Source organism: Acanthochromis polyacanthus, chromosome 1, assembly GCF_021347895.1.
Source record: "Acanthochromis polyacanthus isolate Apoly-LR-REF ecotype Palm Island chromosome 1, KAUST_Apoly_ChrSc, whole genome shotgun sequence".
Lineage (NCBI taxonomy): Eukaryota > Metazoa > Chordata > Actinopteri > Pomacentridae > Acanthochromis > Acanthochromis polyacanthus.
The window spans coordinates 8,655,119-8,672,744 of NC_067113.1; the positions used below are offsets into that span (position 1 = coordinate 8,655,119).

The window sequence follows — 17,626 nt, forward strand, 5'->3', positions numbered from 1 at the left end:
GAATATCCAAATGTTCGTTCCGCCCCGTAACGTCCACCGGGGGGGCGGCGAAGGGGGCCGAAGGCCAAAGGAAGAGAGGAGCTCCGAATATTCCTATTTTCATCTGGGGGGAGGAGGGGGTGATAATATAGACACATGTGTATATGTCATTGACATATGTGTATATGTTTACGTGATCACACGGGATGAGCTGATGTGGGCCAAAGGCGGAGTGAAGACAGTATCGCCGAATATTCATTCCGCCCGGTAACGTCCGACCAGGGTGGCGAATATTTGGATACCAAAATTAATATCCAGATACGGATATTCGGATATTCGAGTCCAGCCCTAGAATGTACAGATCTATTACACCCCCACCCCCCCACCCCCACCCCTCACCGCAGCTTGAGCACACCAGCTCACTTACGACTCTGCTATAACACAATGTCATGTTTAAATACTGGATACACTTAGCCATGCTGGTTCAAACCGGAAACCACTTCTGAAGAATAATGATACAGAAAATCCCACTCTGCAAGTTAATACAACCGGTTCCTTAGATTTTTTTTCCGTATGAAACTCCTCAAGTCTGAATTTGTGCTTCTCAGAGTGCAATCAGTACACTGTGGTTTCAAGGTGGAAAGACTCAGCCATGGCATTAATTGCTCATTTTCCTCACGATGTGTCTTCTAGCATATAAAAATAACACCATATGGACATGTTAACAAGGTACAAATATATCTATTTTTGCCACGCAGGGTCTTTTTATACACACAGGACTGCAGTATAAATCACCACATATGCTGATGTAAAGTTCCCCTCAAAGGAAGACGACAGCTTCCCAAAGCTCGCCAGCGTATTTCTACCTTAACCTTTAATTAAGAGCCACTCTTCAGTCGTGAGTGGGACTCTGCATGCAGTGAGGGAGTGTGAGTTCTTTGTGAATTCTGTGCATTCCCTCTGCAGACACAACAAGTTTACAGATGGAAATCACAGTTGAAGTGTTTATTTGCATGTCTCCTTATACTTGTAAACATGCTGGTTTAACCGCAAGGTGTTTACTGCTTTCGTAATGCATGTTTCACAGACGTTCCACCTTTGTGTGCTAGCATTTGTGCTACAGCAAAAACCACCTCATGATTATTCATTCTGTGCACTTTGTCTCCGTTTATTGCCGGCCAGAGCTCCACTCTAGCGGTGTAACGCTACATCCAAGCAGGTTTCATTATATTCAGGTGCCTGAAGCTGCAGGTCGAAAAACACAAGATGTTGATTTTTTTACATCTCCTCAAAGGCCAAGGTTTACTTTTGAGGAAACACTGCAAATAAAAAATGAAATATTTAGCATGTCTGGAGGAAGAGGGGCTGCTAGTGTGGGGATGTGTTTTTTGGGTTTGGTTTGGTTTTTTTTAGTTTTTTTGTAGCTCTCAGGTTTCAGAGGCGAAGGAGGAACATGAAAGGAGGAAATTAAATTGGCTAGTGTTGAGGAACATGGGAGGGATTAGTTTTAACTTCATTACCTATGAATTTAATCTCATGTTACCAGGTCTCTTTTAAGGGATTTTTATGTTTTGTGGTCCCTGCTGTAACCAGGGTGCTATCATTAATAGGGGATTGCAGTGTGTGTGTGAGTGAGTGAGTGTTCTTGATATGTATTCTTTGCCTGCAGACATTCAACAGCAGCTGCACTGTTTTTCTTTTCTTTTTGCTCATCGAATATTTCCTCACACACTGATTCACCCCCACATTATTACACATTACACCACGTCATGTCAAATGTGTTTGGCGACAGGTGGAGGTGGAGGGTGGAATGACAGCACTCCTGTCAGTCAGGGTGGCCGGCCGCTGGTGCTGGGGGGCCAGGGAGGGCAGGCCTGTCAGAAGTTCTGGCAGACCCGGGGCGGCTTTGGAGGCGGCGGGGGCGGCTGTATGTCCGGCGGCGGTGGCGGAGGCTACAGAGGTTAGTCCAAGAAGATTTCCCACGTTTTTGCGAGACACTCACGGAAGCTTTAATAAATAAACTGCCCTGAGCTGTCAGGTGTGAGCCAAATGTACATCTTGTTATGCCAGCTGGGTTTTATACTGAATGTGACCTGGTGACAGAGTTTATACCGAGCACGGATCTCACTGAGTCCCAGAGACAGCTGCACGTTCTCCAGTTCTAACTGCCCAGTCAGCTGGATTGGACGTTATAATCTCCAAACACAGTAACAAAACATAAGACCTTATATCTTCTTGTACTTAGTATACATAGCGTTCAAAGGTTTGGGGTCACCCAGACAATTTTATGTTTTCCATGAAAACTCACACTTTTGTTCATGTGCTAACATACACTGCCTGTCCAAAAAAAAAGTCGTCACTGGGATTTAACTAAGCAAAGAGGTAAGAGCCTTCCATTGGATAATTACTGCCGTGAGGAATAGGTTTCAGCTGCAACAACTTCTTTAACCCTAGCTGATGCAGTGAGGAGCTTCTCATTTCTTAAACAACCATGTTGGAAGACATATCCTGTGGTCATAGAAAGGATGTTAATCTGTCTCAGAAGGGTCAAATTATTGGCATGCATCAAGCAAAGAAAACAACTAAGGAGATTTCTGAAACTACTAAAATCAAGTTAAGAACCGTCCAACGCATCATTAAAACCTGAAGGACAGTGGAGAAGCATCATCTTCCAGGGATAAATGTGGTTGGACCCAGCTCTTACATGATTGTAGGAAATCAAAATGATGCCACAACGAATGAGTGCTATACTCAAAGCTGAAGGCGATCCAATGAAATATTAGCGTGTCCAACTTTTTTTGGGATGGGCAGTGTAATTGCACAAGAGTTTTCTAATCATCAATGAGCCTTTCAACACCATTAGCTAACACAATGTAGCATTAGAACACAGGAGTGATGGTTGCTGGAAATGTTCCTCTGTATCCCTATGGAGATATTCCATTAACAATGTCTAGATTGGATTTCTGATTAATTTAATGTTATTTTCATTTTTTTAAAAACGCTTTTCTTTAACAAATAGGGACATTTCTAAGTGAACCCAAACTTTCGACCAGTAGTATATGTCTTTAAGCATTGTGTTCAGTCTTTAAAATAATATTTAATGATACCCAGTAGACAAACTGAGTCATTGCAGTAGCGGGCAGTACAAAAAAATAAGGCATGGAAAGAGACCTATTTAAATAATAAGAAATGTAATTAACAATCAAGCACATTAGGTGGGAAGTAATTAGCTGCTACATTAGAATTCAATGGAGCACAAAAAGATAAAAAAATATGACTGATGTGAATACAAACACATATATGGAACACAATGGGCCAATCAGAGTAAGTGTGCCTGGCATTACAGCAGATGATAGAACCACAAAGTCCTCTGTGTCCACTCCAATCCTGGTGTTTCTGTCTGGTTTATATGTGAAACTAGCTCATACGTGCTTTTCTGTAATTAGCACTGTAAAGACATCATGTGTTCATTGGAGTTCCTGTCACTGTTAACTGTGCTGTTGTGTTTCCCGTCCTTGTTTCTAGGCGGTAACACATCCGTAAATAACAACCCCGAAAACGACGGTGGCGATGGCACATCCTTCATCAGTCAAGAGGGAGAGCTCTTCCACATTCCTCTGAAAGGTAATGTCAGGATACGAGGCTGTTTCAAAAAACAGCTGAAGTAGTTAGCAGTCAGCACCCACCATCAGTAAATTAGTATGCAGCATTTGATTCCTGTGATAGTGTTTGTAGGTGAGAGTTAATGTGTTTGTACTTTCCAGAATGATGAGAAAAACTGTTTTTGCAATTGACATTTCAAATTAGGTTTGTTGTGATACATCTGGATTGATTGGCTTCCACAGGAAAATAATAGAAATAAAAATAAATAACCGTACAGTTGGATGAGCTTATCATAGTCTGTGATACCAAAAAAGGGTGTTTTTAAAAATGTCCAGGATTTCATTCCACCTAAAGACTGCAGAACAAATCGATAGATGATGAACTGATCAGTCAATTCCTCAAGTGGAAACCTGTGGTTCCATTTCTGCTCCATTCTTCTTGCACATTTGAGGCAAACAAGAGCTAAAAACACAGTCTTGACTGTGAAAATTTCAGCTGCAGTGATAAGCTTGCTGACTGGTCATGCATCATCCAGGATTCGTACTTCACTCAGCCCTACAGAGAGACAGAAAAAGGAGGCAGAGGAAATAGACTTTGAAGAGGTTTTTCAAATAGTTTCGGACTGCAGGAAAGTTGGCATCTTCATCTGTCTGTCATGGAACTGTCTGGTCTGATGAGGCAATGCTTTTTCAGATGTTGCAGTCCTCAATTTGTTATCAGCCTGACTTCATTTTCTCTCTAATGACTTATAAAGAAGAAAAAATTAGTATTTTTTAACTGAACACACAAACTGGATAAAATCTTTATTCCTTTCTATTTTCATCATGTGTTCTGTAATAACAGAAAGACATTTAATTTATAATGTATTATTATCATTATTATTATTATTATTATTACTACTCCGCCAAAGAATGCAGTGGAGTTATGTGATGACCGGCGTACATTTGTCTGTCTGTCTGTCTGTTAGCAACTTTACTCAAAAACAGACTAACGGATTTGGAGAAAATTTTCAGGGAAAGTCAGAAATGACACGAGAACCAAGTGATTAGATTTTAGCAGTGATGCTACTTATAGTCTGGATCCATGGATTTGTTAAAGATTTCTGTGTCATTGCGAGATAGCTGCACCGCATCACTGTAACCATGACAACAAATGAACTAGGGCTGGACCCGAATATCCCGAATATCCGAATATGCGTTCGCTATGGCGGTATCCGGATATTAATTTTGGTATCCGAATATTCGGCCCACTTTGGCTCATCCCGTCATGTTCGGCTCATCCCGTCATGTTCGGCTCATCCCGGCTCCTCCGTTGGTGTTTATTACCACCACCCGAATGACCGGGTGGCTGCCGACTCTGACGTCACGCTTCACTTCGTTGCATAAACACAAGACAAGATGCTGAAGATCTCCGCTGTTTGGGAATTCGGGCCGTCTCCACCACAAGCCGCCCCCCACTCCCCACCCCACCCCATCGGACGTTATTTAATAGGGCCCGAATATTCGGAGGCCAGAAACCACTATTCGGGCCAGCCCTAAAATGAACACTACATCAGCTGCCTGCTGATGATCACATGATTGTGATCCTACTACAAATCCACCGCTGCAGACTCATTGGGACTTATTTGTCGGAAATCGTACAAGGCACAATTGATTAAATTGTGGGGGTGTTTCTGAGTCCCATCAATTCCCACCGCTCGCTACATATTTAGGTCAAACGACTCTGTATGCATACATAACGTACACATGCATAACACACACCTGTGCTTAGGCAAAGACATTTTGTTTGTGGGTATATCTATATTAAATGGCTACACTCTATGGTGCCATGATTTCTGTCACAATTTTTTTCAAGATTCATCTGTCAGGAAATCGTAAAATGACTGAGCAGCCTTGGCGGAGTACGACGCTCTCTGAGTGCTATTCTTCTTATTATTGTGATTGTTGTGTTCTACATTTTGTCTGAGGATTCATTTATAGTGCTGGCTAAGTCACCAACTAATGTACCAAATATACTATACGATAGATGTGTTTTCTGAAACCATAACTATAGTAAGGTAGCAGCTACAGCTACTGTGTTTTCGTTGCCTCCCAATAATGCAGATAATACCATAGATAACAGAAAATGAACTTAATATCAAACATTTATTATTTCAATATCGATCAATGGATCTTTACCAGACTTCAAACTATTCCCTTCCTGAAACCACTGCTGCACACATTTTAGTGTTATAAATGACAAAAAAAGAGAAAGTGACATAATTTACAGTGCCCATAAAAAGTATTCAACCCTTTTATGAGTTTTCCCCTTTTATTCCTTTTCAACATTAAATAATGGTAAATGTAATTCATGCTTTTTGGACAAGAACTCACCAAAAAGACTTTACGTGTCAAAGTAAGAACTGTTTTCTACAAAGTACTGCCATCTAATTTAACATTTAAAAGGTAAAAATAAAAGATAAGTTAAGCCTGGAACATCTGTACACTGCAGTTTTTGCCCTGTTCTTCTTTGCTAAACTCTCAGGTTGCATGACGACTGTAAGAGAGCAGCCCTTTTTAGCTGAAGTCTGGGCTCTGACTCAGTCACTCCACAACCATCACCTTGTTTTCTTTAAATCATTTCTGTGTCATTTTGGCTGAATGCTATGCATCATTGTCTTGCTGGAAAACAAATCTGCTTCCAAGCGGCAGTTCTCTTGAAGACTTAATCAGGTTGTCCTCCAGGATTTCCCTATACTTTGTTGCATTCGTTTACCATCTGCCTATACAAGCCTTCCAGGGCCTATTGCCAAGAAGGTTCCTCACATTGTGATGCTTAACACTGGTGATGCATCTAGTCTGTTTTCCAGAAAGCTCAAGTTTGGTCACTTTAGAACAAAAAAAATGCGTACTGCTGTACAAAAATTTGGGGTCACTTAGAAATGTCCTCATTTCTGAAAGAAAGGTGTTTTCTTTAATGAAAATAGCACTAAATTAATCAGAAATCCAGTCTAGACATTGCTAATGTGGGATGTGACTATTCTACCTGGAAACTTTCTAATGCTACATTGTGTCGGCTAATGGTGTTGAAAGGCTAATGGATGATTAGAAAACCTTTGTGCAGTTATGTTGGCACATGAATAAAAATGTGAGTTTTCATGGAAAACATGAAAGTCTGGCTGACCCCAAACTTTTGAACAGTATCGTACATCTTCTTCCAGTTGACTGCAGAGTCTCTCAGTTGGCTTCTTGAGAAGTCTAGTCTAGATGTAATAAGAGTGACTTTCTCTTCGCCCCTCTCTCATAAAGCTTTGACGGGTGAAGAACAGTAACATAGGTGTCTTTGTGGCCTTCCTCACTAATCTATTTCTTGCAAGGACACCCAGTGTTTGATGACAGGCCTGCTCTAGGCAAATTTACTCATGTGCCATAATCCTTCCATTTCTTAATGATGGATTTAACTGCACTCCAAGGGATATTCAGTGGCTTGGAAATCTTCTTTTTTAATAACCTTTTTACAAAGTTTCTTTGATTGTTCTTTTGGTTTTATGGTGTGATTATAGCCAGGAGCACTGATTTACCAGTGACTAGACCTTCCAGATACAAGGGTCTTTGTACTAAAATCACTTGAGAAATATTCACTGCACTAAGACGAGCTCCATTTCAGTAACTGCCAGACTTCTGACATCAATTGGCTCCCTCTGTGTTGAATAAGGGGGTGAATACTCCTACAATCAGATATTTTACATTTTGCATTGTAATTAATTGACATCACTTTGTAGAAAGTAGTTTTAACTTTGACATGAAAGAGTTTTTATTGTCAAATGAAATTCTAAATCCTTACTGTAACATGGAAAATGGCATTTTGTGTTGTATCTATGTGTGTAATATCTGTGATTGGAGAAGTTAAAATAAATAGAATCTGTGTAAAGGTCAGGTTTAAGCGCATTTGTGGCTTGAAGTTGTGATCACAAACAGCTATGGCAGTAATTTGTTTCTCAGTTTGAGCTGCAATGGGCGATTCTCGAGCTCAAATAAAAACAGTAGGTGATTCAGGATAGCCCTGCTGTGTGCAGTCAAAGACATAAAAAGGGATCAAAAGTCATTTTGGTAATGTTGACAGAGGCAACTGGTTTGCAACGCAGGTCCCTTCACACAATACAGACTGTTAAAAAACCTGTACGACACAGATAGGGCCACACAGTTATCCAATCATATTACCGCTGGATGCTGGTAGGCACTGGAGAAAACATGCATGTTATTAGAAACCAGGCGAGCTTCAGTGAATCTCACTTGATTTTTCTGGAAGGAAAGAAAAATGCTGCTTTTCATATCAAGGGTCTAAGCTTGAGAGGAAGAAAATCACTCACCGGGATTCTTGCCTAGTTTTGCTCGTGGTGAAATTGTTGTCAGTTATTTCATTAAACTAAGTCAAATGTGCAGCCAAGATGTCCTAAATTCAGTAGAGAATCTATCAGTGCACCCTCTTCACTCTAACGGAAAAGAAACATGAAGTAGGATTCAGCATGACTGGGTCTAAAGATCCACAATACAGAGCATCACACCTTCCCATCAGCATGCAGTCTGCAGCGACACTCAGGACATTTGTATTCTTCCTGGGAAACCTTTCCAGTGTTTCTGGGTTGGATTTATGTATTTGTACTTTTAAAGCTGATAACAGAATGATGAGAGAAAATAGATTCTGCAGATGAGTGCATTTGCTGTGCTTACTAAACAGTGAAGCTTTCACGGACAGCCCATAACTAATTCATGTTCGGCTGCTTTGTCCCTGCATGCTGTAGTTTACAATTAAGAGAATTGGATTCTTTAAATCTCGACAGAATAAATAATGTCATAAAAATATATTTAAAAGTATTTATGGCAATAAGCTGTCGCACCATGGAGGGTAGAGGGTTTCCAGGTTTTGTTCCAGAAGAAGATCGCTGCAGATGGTTTCTCTGATCAGCACACTTCCACTTTGAATCAGTAAATTCATCTAGTTCAAGGTGAGATTAGGCTGGAATGTAGTGCAGCAAAGCAACCAATCCCGCTTTATGCACCTCATACAGAGCCAGGCAGTAGAGATACTGGATGCAATTAACCCTCTGAATCAGAAGCAGGCTTTTATTTTTCTTTGCTTCATCTTATTTTTACTCACTGTGAGCTGATTTCCACCGTAATACAGAACTGTGGAAACAGCTCAACAAAGACAAAATGTAGAGAGAATTTAAAAATGTCTTTTGACCAGTCTAACAAACCTAATATGTCATTAACTGCACAGGAAAAAAGGCCGTGCCACATACTATAGATGTTATACTACTCATATCAGGTGTGTCAAACATGCAACCCGCGATCCAAAAGCAGCCTGCAAGAAGGTCCAATCTGACCCATGGTGCGACTTGTAAAGCGTAAAAATTACAGAGAAGACATTAACTGCAAATTGTAAATTAGTAAAACAATAAATTTAAAATAATTTCAAGACCATGACAGGTACTTTTGATCATAAAGTAAACATCATATTGCTCATTTGTCATTTGTGCGTCGTTTTTGTCATATTTTGTATTGTTTTGGGGTTTTTTTATCTTGTTTTTGGTCTGAATTTAGTTGTTTGTCTCATGTTTTTATTGTTTTTTTTCTTATTTTGTGCTTCATCATTTTCTCACTTGTGTTTTTTCTTTCATTTTTGTTATTTTGTTTTGTTTTATTTGTATTTTTTCTCATTTTTGCTTTGTGCCTTATTTTGTCCTGCTTTTGTTTTTTGTTTTTTTTTTGTTTTTTTTGTTGAACTTTTTTTGATCATAAAGTAAATTCCTCTATGGTTCAGTTCCAGATATCTGTGACTAAATGTTGTGTTCCTTTGTAGACACTCTCTGATCAGGAAGTTGTAATGTGAGGCTGAATGTTTTTGAAATTGAACTTATTTTTCTTTAAAAAAAATTCAGATTGTTCATGATGTTTTGTAAAAAGATAATTCCTTAAATGTGAACATTTTCAAAACATACTTGTTTTGCACTAAAACAAAGGAAAAATTTGGAGTTGTGGTTATTTATAGGTTATTATTTTCTGGTATTACTGGTCGGCCAACTGGAGATCAAATTGGGCTGAATGTGGAACCTGGACTAAAATGAGTTTCACACCTCTGACTTGCATGTTTAGTTTGTTTGCCTTTCTATCTGCTGCATGTAGACTCAGTGTGCAGTTTAGCTTTAAAGTCCCTGAATTTTTGTCACTGGACATTTAATCACAGCTCGTTCAGTCACAGCTCCACGGCTGTGAGAGGGAGTGCAGAATCTTTTTTTTTTTTCTTACAGAATCTAGTTACTGCAAACAGCTCAATTTTGGTGAATTTTACATGAAACACATAAAGTGCTGTTGATGAAATATTATTACTCTATGCTTGGATTTTTTTGAAGTTTTAACATGGAACCAGAAGTCCCACACACTCCGTTTACAGCGTTGAAAATCTGGTTATTATTTCAGTTTTTACAGTTCCCTGCTCTGATAAATTTGGGCAATTTTTAAAATGATAATATGCCTTTTACACCTGCTGTTGGGTTTGGGGTTACAGAGGGTTAAATGAGAGTAATATGAACAGTTAGATTTTGGTAATAAACCGATTGGTCATAAATAGAATTCATAGAGTTGAATATCTCATGACAAGGTTTATCCCAGTGTCAATGTACAGGTTAAAGGCTTGTCAGGATTATATTTTATATTTTTGTCTATCAAGTCGAATGGTTAACTCCCCCACACCCAAACACTACTAAATGTAGATAATGTATGTATTATAGTTTTGATTGGATTCCATCTTTTATGCATGAAGTTGATAAACTAGCGATAGGTCATCACATCTACTCTAATCATGCATTTTCCAATAATGTGAAGCTCATTATCTTACCGACTGCACTGTAAACCAGGGCTCTCGAGAACAACCACCCACATGGAAGGAGGAATGTGAATATATAAGACAATTAATTCAATACCAAAACTGTCAATCAAATAAATGTATTTCAAAATCAATCGTTTTGGGGCAGGCATTGTGTTGCTAACATTTCCAACAGCCCTAGTAACAGTTTGGTTGTATCTACAGTTCTATGAAAACACAGGAAATACAACAATGGAGGGTGAATTACATGTTGTTGATGGTGATGTTAGAAAGGAGATGACTGCTATTCAATGAGCACACATTGTGCTGTCCCAGTTTAACAAATCAGCACGTCTTCTTTGAATTTAAACAATTAGTGTTGAGAAACGTACAGCAGTTTATTTTGCTTAGAAGTACCGACCCTGAAGTAGGTACTTTTCTCCCTAAAAGCAGCCGTGAAAGAGGTTCTACAGGAGCGGTTCCTGCAGTCAGAGCATGCTGCCCTCAAACGACCCGCATGTTCCTACAGTGAAAAATGGTCCAGAGAAAAACAAGTTCCATCACTTTGGCAGCAAACCTCCATGTGCTAACTTTAATTCAAGACACACATCTTGTAATCAGAATGAGCTGACATTTTTGTTTTTGCTGGAATGTAGAGGTTGTGCGATCTTGGAGAGATGTTTGTAGCTTCAGCAAGGAATGCAGTGGAGTTATGTGACGATCGGCATTGATTTGTCTGTCTGTCTGTTTGTCTGTCTGCCTGTGTGTTTGTCTGTTAGCAACATTACTCAAAAATGGGTTAACAGATATTGATGAAATTTTCAGTGAAGGTCAAAGTGATTAGATTTTGGCAGTGATGCAGCTTCTAGTCTGGATCCATGGCTTTGTTAAAGATTTCTGTATCATTGAGAGATAGCAGCACGGCGTCACTGTAACCATGACAACAAGCGAACACTACATCAGCGGTCTGTTGATGATTACATGCTTGTGATCCTACTACAAATCCACCACTGTGGACTCATCAGGACTAATCTATTGGAAATGATACAAGGAACAACTGATTAAATTGTGGGGGTGTTTTTGAGTCCCATCAGTTCCCGCTGCCTGTGATTTCTGATCATCAATAACTAATAAACAAATGCAGCATTTCTAGTTGGTTATTTGATTGTCGATATTCCTGTGATCTAGTATGTGTTATAAGTAGGTAGACTGTGTGCTGGATGATGACGATGGCGGGGGAAAAACAGAGGAAAGTACCCTCAGAAATTTTTAATTAGGATTATTTCCAGTAAATTACATTAGACTGTTATTGGACTTTTGCTCATTTCACCAGGAGACTTCCTGGAGATGTCTAATCAAATCCTGTTTGTTTTGGAAACCTCTGCTCTGCCCCCTGTGTGTGTGTTTGTGTGGATGCCTGAAGTCATCGAAGGGAACGGTGAGGTGATCATCAGCCCGGAGCAGAACTGCAGCCACTGTGAAAGCGGCGAATGCTACCAGACCAAGGTCGCCATCATCTGCTTCTGCGATCACGGCCTCCTCCTGGGACCGGACGGAGTGTCCTGCGTCAACACTACAAGTCTGACTTACTTTTTTATATACTATACAGCATGTGTGATGAAGAACCATTGTCTTTTTCTCTCTCTTCCGTACAAATATGTGAATCTAATCCAAACGTAGAAATGAGCTGAGCTAAATGTAATTGTACCTGTAATTGACTGTGACTCAGAGAATAGATAATGAATTAATCTGTGTAATTAAGCCTGGGAGGCTCTGTTCTCTATTGAATCTTTATCTGTGGAAATGTTTTTTTAATAGTGCTTTAATCATTCTTAATAATTATCAATAAGTGGGATAAGCTAACCTGTTAATGAAAATGAATATAACTCTAGCTGAATTTTGTGTGTGGATTCTTGGCCTGTGATTTGCAATTTATCTCTGTGCTGCAGTCACATAAAAGCTCTTTATCTTTGGATGAAAAGGTTCCACCTGGATACTGATGTCACGACATTATACAGTGGATTTTAAATGTGTTTTATAACCAGCTTAATGAGCCTCAGTTCACGCAGCTGGCTGTGCCCATTCGGTCATGTCAACATGGACTAAAAATCATTTTCCACAGCATGCAGTGTCTTCATCCAGGGTTAAACTGTGACAAAGGAGCGTAGACAAACCCCAGTGGACTGAGAATTGCCTCTTCAGTTATGATTTGTAATCTCAGATGAATAATACATTTATGAATGTAGATCTGAAATGAATTAATATGGCAGAATGTCACTCCATAATTTGAAGCAAAATAACAGGGCTATTACCATCTCAATGATATCTTAATGACCTAGAGCCTCTCCTTGCCCTGTGGTTTGCAAATCTGTGCTCAGTAATGACAAGCAGTAGATAATTATATGATGCTAGGTCATGAAAGGTCACCATCTCAATATGGTCCCTCTCGGCATCCAGAGTTGTTCCTCAGCTTAGACAAGTGAGATGAGATCCCTCCACCACCACAGAGGAGGAATTGACATGCACCGGCCGTCGCTGCTCCTAAGCTCTGTTGTGTCATCGCTTTCACATCATTAATTAAGTTGGGGATCAGCGTGGCAAAGTGAATGTTAATACTCCTTCGGGGAAGATAACAACTGTACAACACTGTTGTTTCCCCTTGTCTTGCAGCAGTGACCGTGCTGCCTCCACCGCAGTCTCTGTCCCACCTGGCGCTGGGTCTGTCTGTGGGCACCTCGGCCCTCATCGCCGCCCTGCTGCTGGCCGTGTCAGGAGTCATGATAAGTAAGAGTCACCTCAGTCTGCACCTCTGTGGCACTCCGAGTCTGTATGGTCACTATGGAACATTTAGTACCATCGTCCAGTCAGGTTTTCACACTGCAGATACGATTCTGGAGGATGAACAATTAAACAGAATTTTGATGAAAATTTGTATGTACTAAATTATAGCACAAATTGGCAAATATTTAGTTCACAAGTGAGCTTCAAATCCCATCATCAGTCCAACTGTCCACTGAACACATACATATGAAGAGCCTGAGTATGACACTGTAATGTCAGATTAACTATATTTTCAGTCTGTGTTTTATACCTGTCTTGGCAGCTGAATTTGACACTATCAGGCAGATCAATGGGATGTTTTAAAGGCAGGCAGCTGATTGGAAAGCTCCTGTTAGAAGAGAACATTCACTGAGAACATATCAGATCAGCAATGTTATTCTATGGGCTCTTGACCGGATGAACAAAGCATTTTGATAAGGTAGAAATCTGTCTACATTTATCATTTGAGAAACATCTCTGGTCAGTTCACAGCATTATTTATTATAGAGGAGAATGTGGGTGCTCCGTGTTCACTTACTGTTACACAACAGACAGACAGTAAAACAGTGAGCACAGACATTTCGGACATTTTATCGATCATTGTAATTTTGCATCATCAATGATATAAAATGGTATGGTGCACAACAGTATCACAGTTTACACATTGCATTATGGGACTGTTAGCAGAAATGGTATCGGAGAGGGAGAGAGAGAGAGAGAGAGAGAGTCTCTTAAATTTTTCTACAGAACGGCTGCATGATATTGGAAAAAGTGACTTTGCAATATTTTGTTTTCCTGCAATATATATATTGTGATATGAAAAAACTTGTAAAGTAAATACTGCCTGGGTATAACTTAACAACCGCAAGATGCCATCTGAGACCAAAGCACTGCAGTCTGGTCACTGATTTAAAGCAGCAGGCTCCATCCTGTCCACCACATTGTCTGGGTCAATATATAATTGAGGGACTTTTGAAATCCACAGGATATATCTTACATACACTTTTATTAGAAGTAAATAAATTAAGGTGTTTTATGTACATTTGATCATGTCCTCACAAATTCCACAATTGAATATTATGGAAACAATCACTTAGTAAAAAATGACTGGATATCACTAAATGTATTCTAAATAACCATCTGAATTTAATAACAACCACCTTCTAATTAGTTAAGAGATATTAAAATGAACTTATTAAAAGTTTGTTTTGATTGTGTTCTTTTTATTAAGTTGAGATAATCATGACAGATAGTTCTTTTTTGGAAATATATCAAATTTAATATGGAAAATAACAAATCTTATCCCTGTCCCAGAAATCACTTCCAGCTAAGTTCCCCGTAACAAAAACACCTCTCCAGGAAGTGTGTTAATTCCAGATCACATGACCTGCTCCACATGATGTCATTTCCTCCTGATGAAAAGACTGGCCAGACTGCAAGGCTTTCTGAGTGATTTAATATAAAGTAGTCAACAGGTTTACTACAGTATCTTTAGAAATACCTTTTAATTTTACTCAATTGTATATATAATATTGAGAAGAATGTTTCTGTAAAAATGCCATGTGGTGTTTGGTTATAGGCGGCCATGTGGATTTTAGGCCTGAAAACAGCAAAAATGTCAACTATGATACAAAAAGTCCCAAAATTATATATTGCCCCAGCTGTTGTTTGACGGATATGATGTCTCTCATCAAGGTCCCAAGCAGCTAAGATTCCTCTCATCCTTGTGCTCTTCTCATTTGTATGATCATGAGAAAAAAAAAAGTGTATTATTTGCCAGTTGCTTTGAGGGTCATGTTTTAAACCTTTCTTTGGTAACCGTGTTAATTGGCATCACATTTTTCGTGAGGTGAAAAGGTATTGCATCAGTGATTTCTCTGCCATTTGAAGTCTTTCTCATATGGTGTAACACTGAAAAAGGCATCCCAAATAGTTTTTGTTTTTTTGCATTGGATGACATTCAAATCTGGCTTTGCACTCATCAAACAGAGCTTTGTGGTGCCGATTTACACAATCAGACAACTTAGTCATGTTGCCTCATGCACCGGCAACAACTGCAAGACCCAGCCAACAAAAAAAAAAAAGTTTTTCAGATGACGTCATCTGTCCAGACTTTCCTTTTCAGTCTTCCTCTTCTGTTCCTCGCTCATTTTGCTGCACACATGTGAAGCCTGCACATTAACAAAGTTTTCAATAAAGGTTTAAAAAACAATTACATGTGTCCAAAAACTCTAAGTAAAAAAATATTCTATCTGACAGTCTTTCTTTATAGACTAATCATGAAAAATTAAAACTGTACCAGATTTCTTTTTGTATGAATCACCAAAAAAAAAAAAACATCTTGCTGCTATGTGACTATTTGATGACACTGAAATTATATAATGTGCAGCCCTACTATACAGCTTTATAATTAGAAAGTGCTTAGAATTTAGACATAAAGTGAAGGGACCTTGTTGTTGTTGTTAATGACTATTAAACATGTCCGAGAGGTTCACATCATATGAGTACTTCTAGTCTCTCTTTTGGTCTGTCTGTAGACACACATCCTCTCACTCTGCATCACACACACTAACATCTCCAGTGTCTGTCCTGCACCCTCTCAGGCAGCTCATACAAATCTGTTGTTCAGAGTAGAAAGGGAGCTTTGCGACCAGCACAGATATCCGTCTGCCTGCCTGCTTTCAGGCTATTACAGCCAGACATATGCACTCATTGAGCCATCATCTCTTCCACACACTCCCCCGCTCAATCTCACACTTGCAGACCGATGCATACATCCAGACTCCCACCTACACTCCTGCACACACATTAGTGGACGAGGTGGGGGCAGATGAGGTGTGGGACTACCTTTGTGATGAATGAAATGTGCTAATGATGGATGTCTGCTTAGCCTACAGCTGACGGCACTCGTACGTTAGCCAGCACTTGGCAAATAAATAACTCGCACACACACACATAACCATACGCACAGAAATACTCACACAAATAATTCTCCCTGCAACTAATATGTTCACAGCACTGGTTCAAGGCTTCTAGAAGTAAAAAGTGTGAGGTTTTCTGTAGATTTTCAACTCTGAGGAAGAAGGTGTAAGCTGCTTTTTTGAGCTTTGTTTCTGTGTGTGTTTATGCATTATACATGTGTTTGTGTACTGAACATGCACATTTACAAGACAGATTCAAATGCTTAGGGTTTAATTCTAAAACACGACATATCTGGATATTTTACAAGGGAATCTGGCATCAGAAAGAGAAAAATCAATGTTTCACAGACACAAAAAGAGAGGTTCAATTTTATAACGATTTCTGTTGTACAAGCATTTGGTCTTTTGAGAAATAATACTTTAAAAGCTTTCCACTTTGTGTGCTTTGCCTGCCAGCAATAATTTTCTACAAGGAGATGGGTTCAAGGTTTTGTTTGTTTTAAACCGTGCATGTCTCAGTTGTGGAATGAGACACCTCTTTTCTTTTTCCCCTCGCCAGTGTATAGGCGGAAACACACAGAGCTGCAGTCTATTCAGCTGGAGCTGCAGAGTCCCGACTGCAAGCTCAGTAAGCTGCGAGCCTCCACCATCATGACAGACTACAACCCCAACTACTGCTTCGCCGGCAAGACAGCCTCAGTCAACGACCTGAAGGAAGTGTCGCGACGAAACATTTCTCTCACCAGGTAAAAGATTCCGCTGTCATTGTGGTAAACACTTCAAGGATAACAGTATCTGAACAAACACAGCAAATAGAAACTTCACAGCTCTGGTAAATGTTAATAAAAATCCATTTGTAAAACCAATGTAAGTATGGTACTCCAACCAGCCTTCAAAAGTATGTTGAGAGAATGTTGAGAATATACACCAATCAGGCATAACATTATGACCATCTGCTTAATATTGTGTTGGATCCCTATGCTGCTAAAACTCCTCTGACCCAGTGGGGATGTCCTGTGGCACCAGTGAATTCTGTGGGTCCTATGGGTTGCAGGGTGGGACCTACCTAGTTCAGGCTTATCCTGGAACATCCCACAGATGCTCAATACGATTTAGAGAGTGTTTATCCCAGGTGAACACCTTAGCTCTGTCACGTTCCCGTGGCCATTCCTGAGCAGTCCTACTGAGGGTGGCAACTGGCATCAAGGACTGCTGTTGCCATGGGGGGTTGGGGGGTTGCTTGACCTGTAATAGGTGACCTTTAGGTGGGTGCTACATGTCAAACGTCCACAAAAAGTCAGGACTCAAGGTTTCCAAGCAGAATGTTGCATTATAACAAAATTATCGATGTTATTCACTTCACCAGTCAGTGGTCAAAATGTTGTGGTCCATCGGTGTATGTTTTCTGGGATTTCTTCAAATTTGGATGCATTTTTGTGACCGAGTTTTCCTAACTTTGC

At 39.8% G+C, this 17,626-nt stretch overlaps 1 protein-coding gene across 3 annotated transcripts in view; it reads left to right on the forward strand.

The window, feature by feature from the left end:
* The window catches only part of alk (ALK receptor tyrosine kinase), a 509,166-nt gene that overhangs the window by 468,470 nt on the left and 23,070 nt on the right, over window positions 1-17,626 (forward strand). For all 3 annotated transcript variants that reach the window (XM_051948169.1, XM_051948170.1, XM_051948172.1), the window contains exons 16-20: window positions 1,772-1,939; window positions 3,505-3,603; window positions 11,849-12,004; window positions 13,096-13,209; window positions 16,726-16,912. In XM_051948169.1, the coding sequence (XP_051804129.1) occupies window positions 1,772-1,939; window positions 3,505-3,603; window positions 11,849-12,004; window positions 13,096-13,209; window positions 16,726-16,912 (724 nt within the window). The remainder of the gene's footprint in view (window positions 1-1,771; window positions 1,940-3,504; window positions 3,604-11,848; window positions 12,005-13,095; window positions 13,210-16,725; window positions 16,913-17,626) is intronic.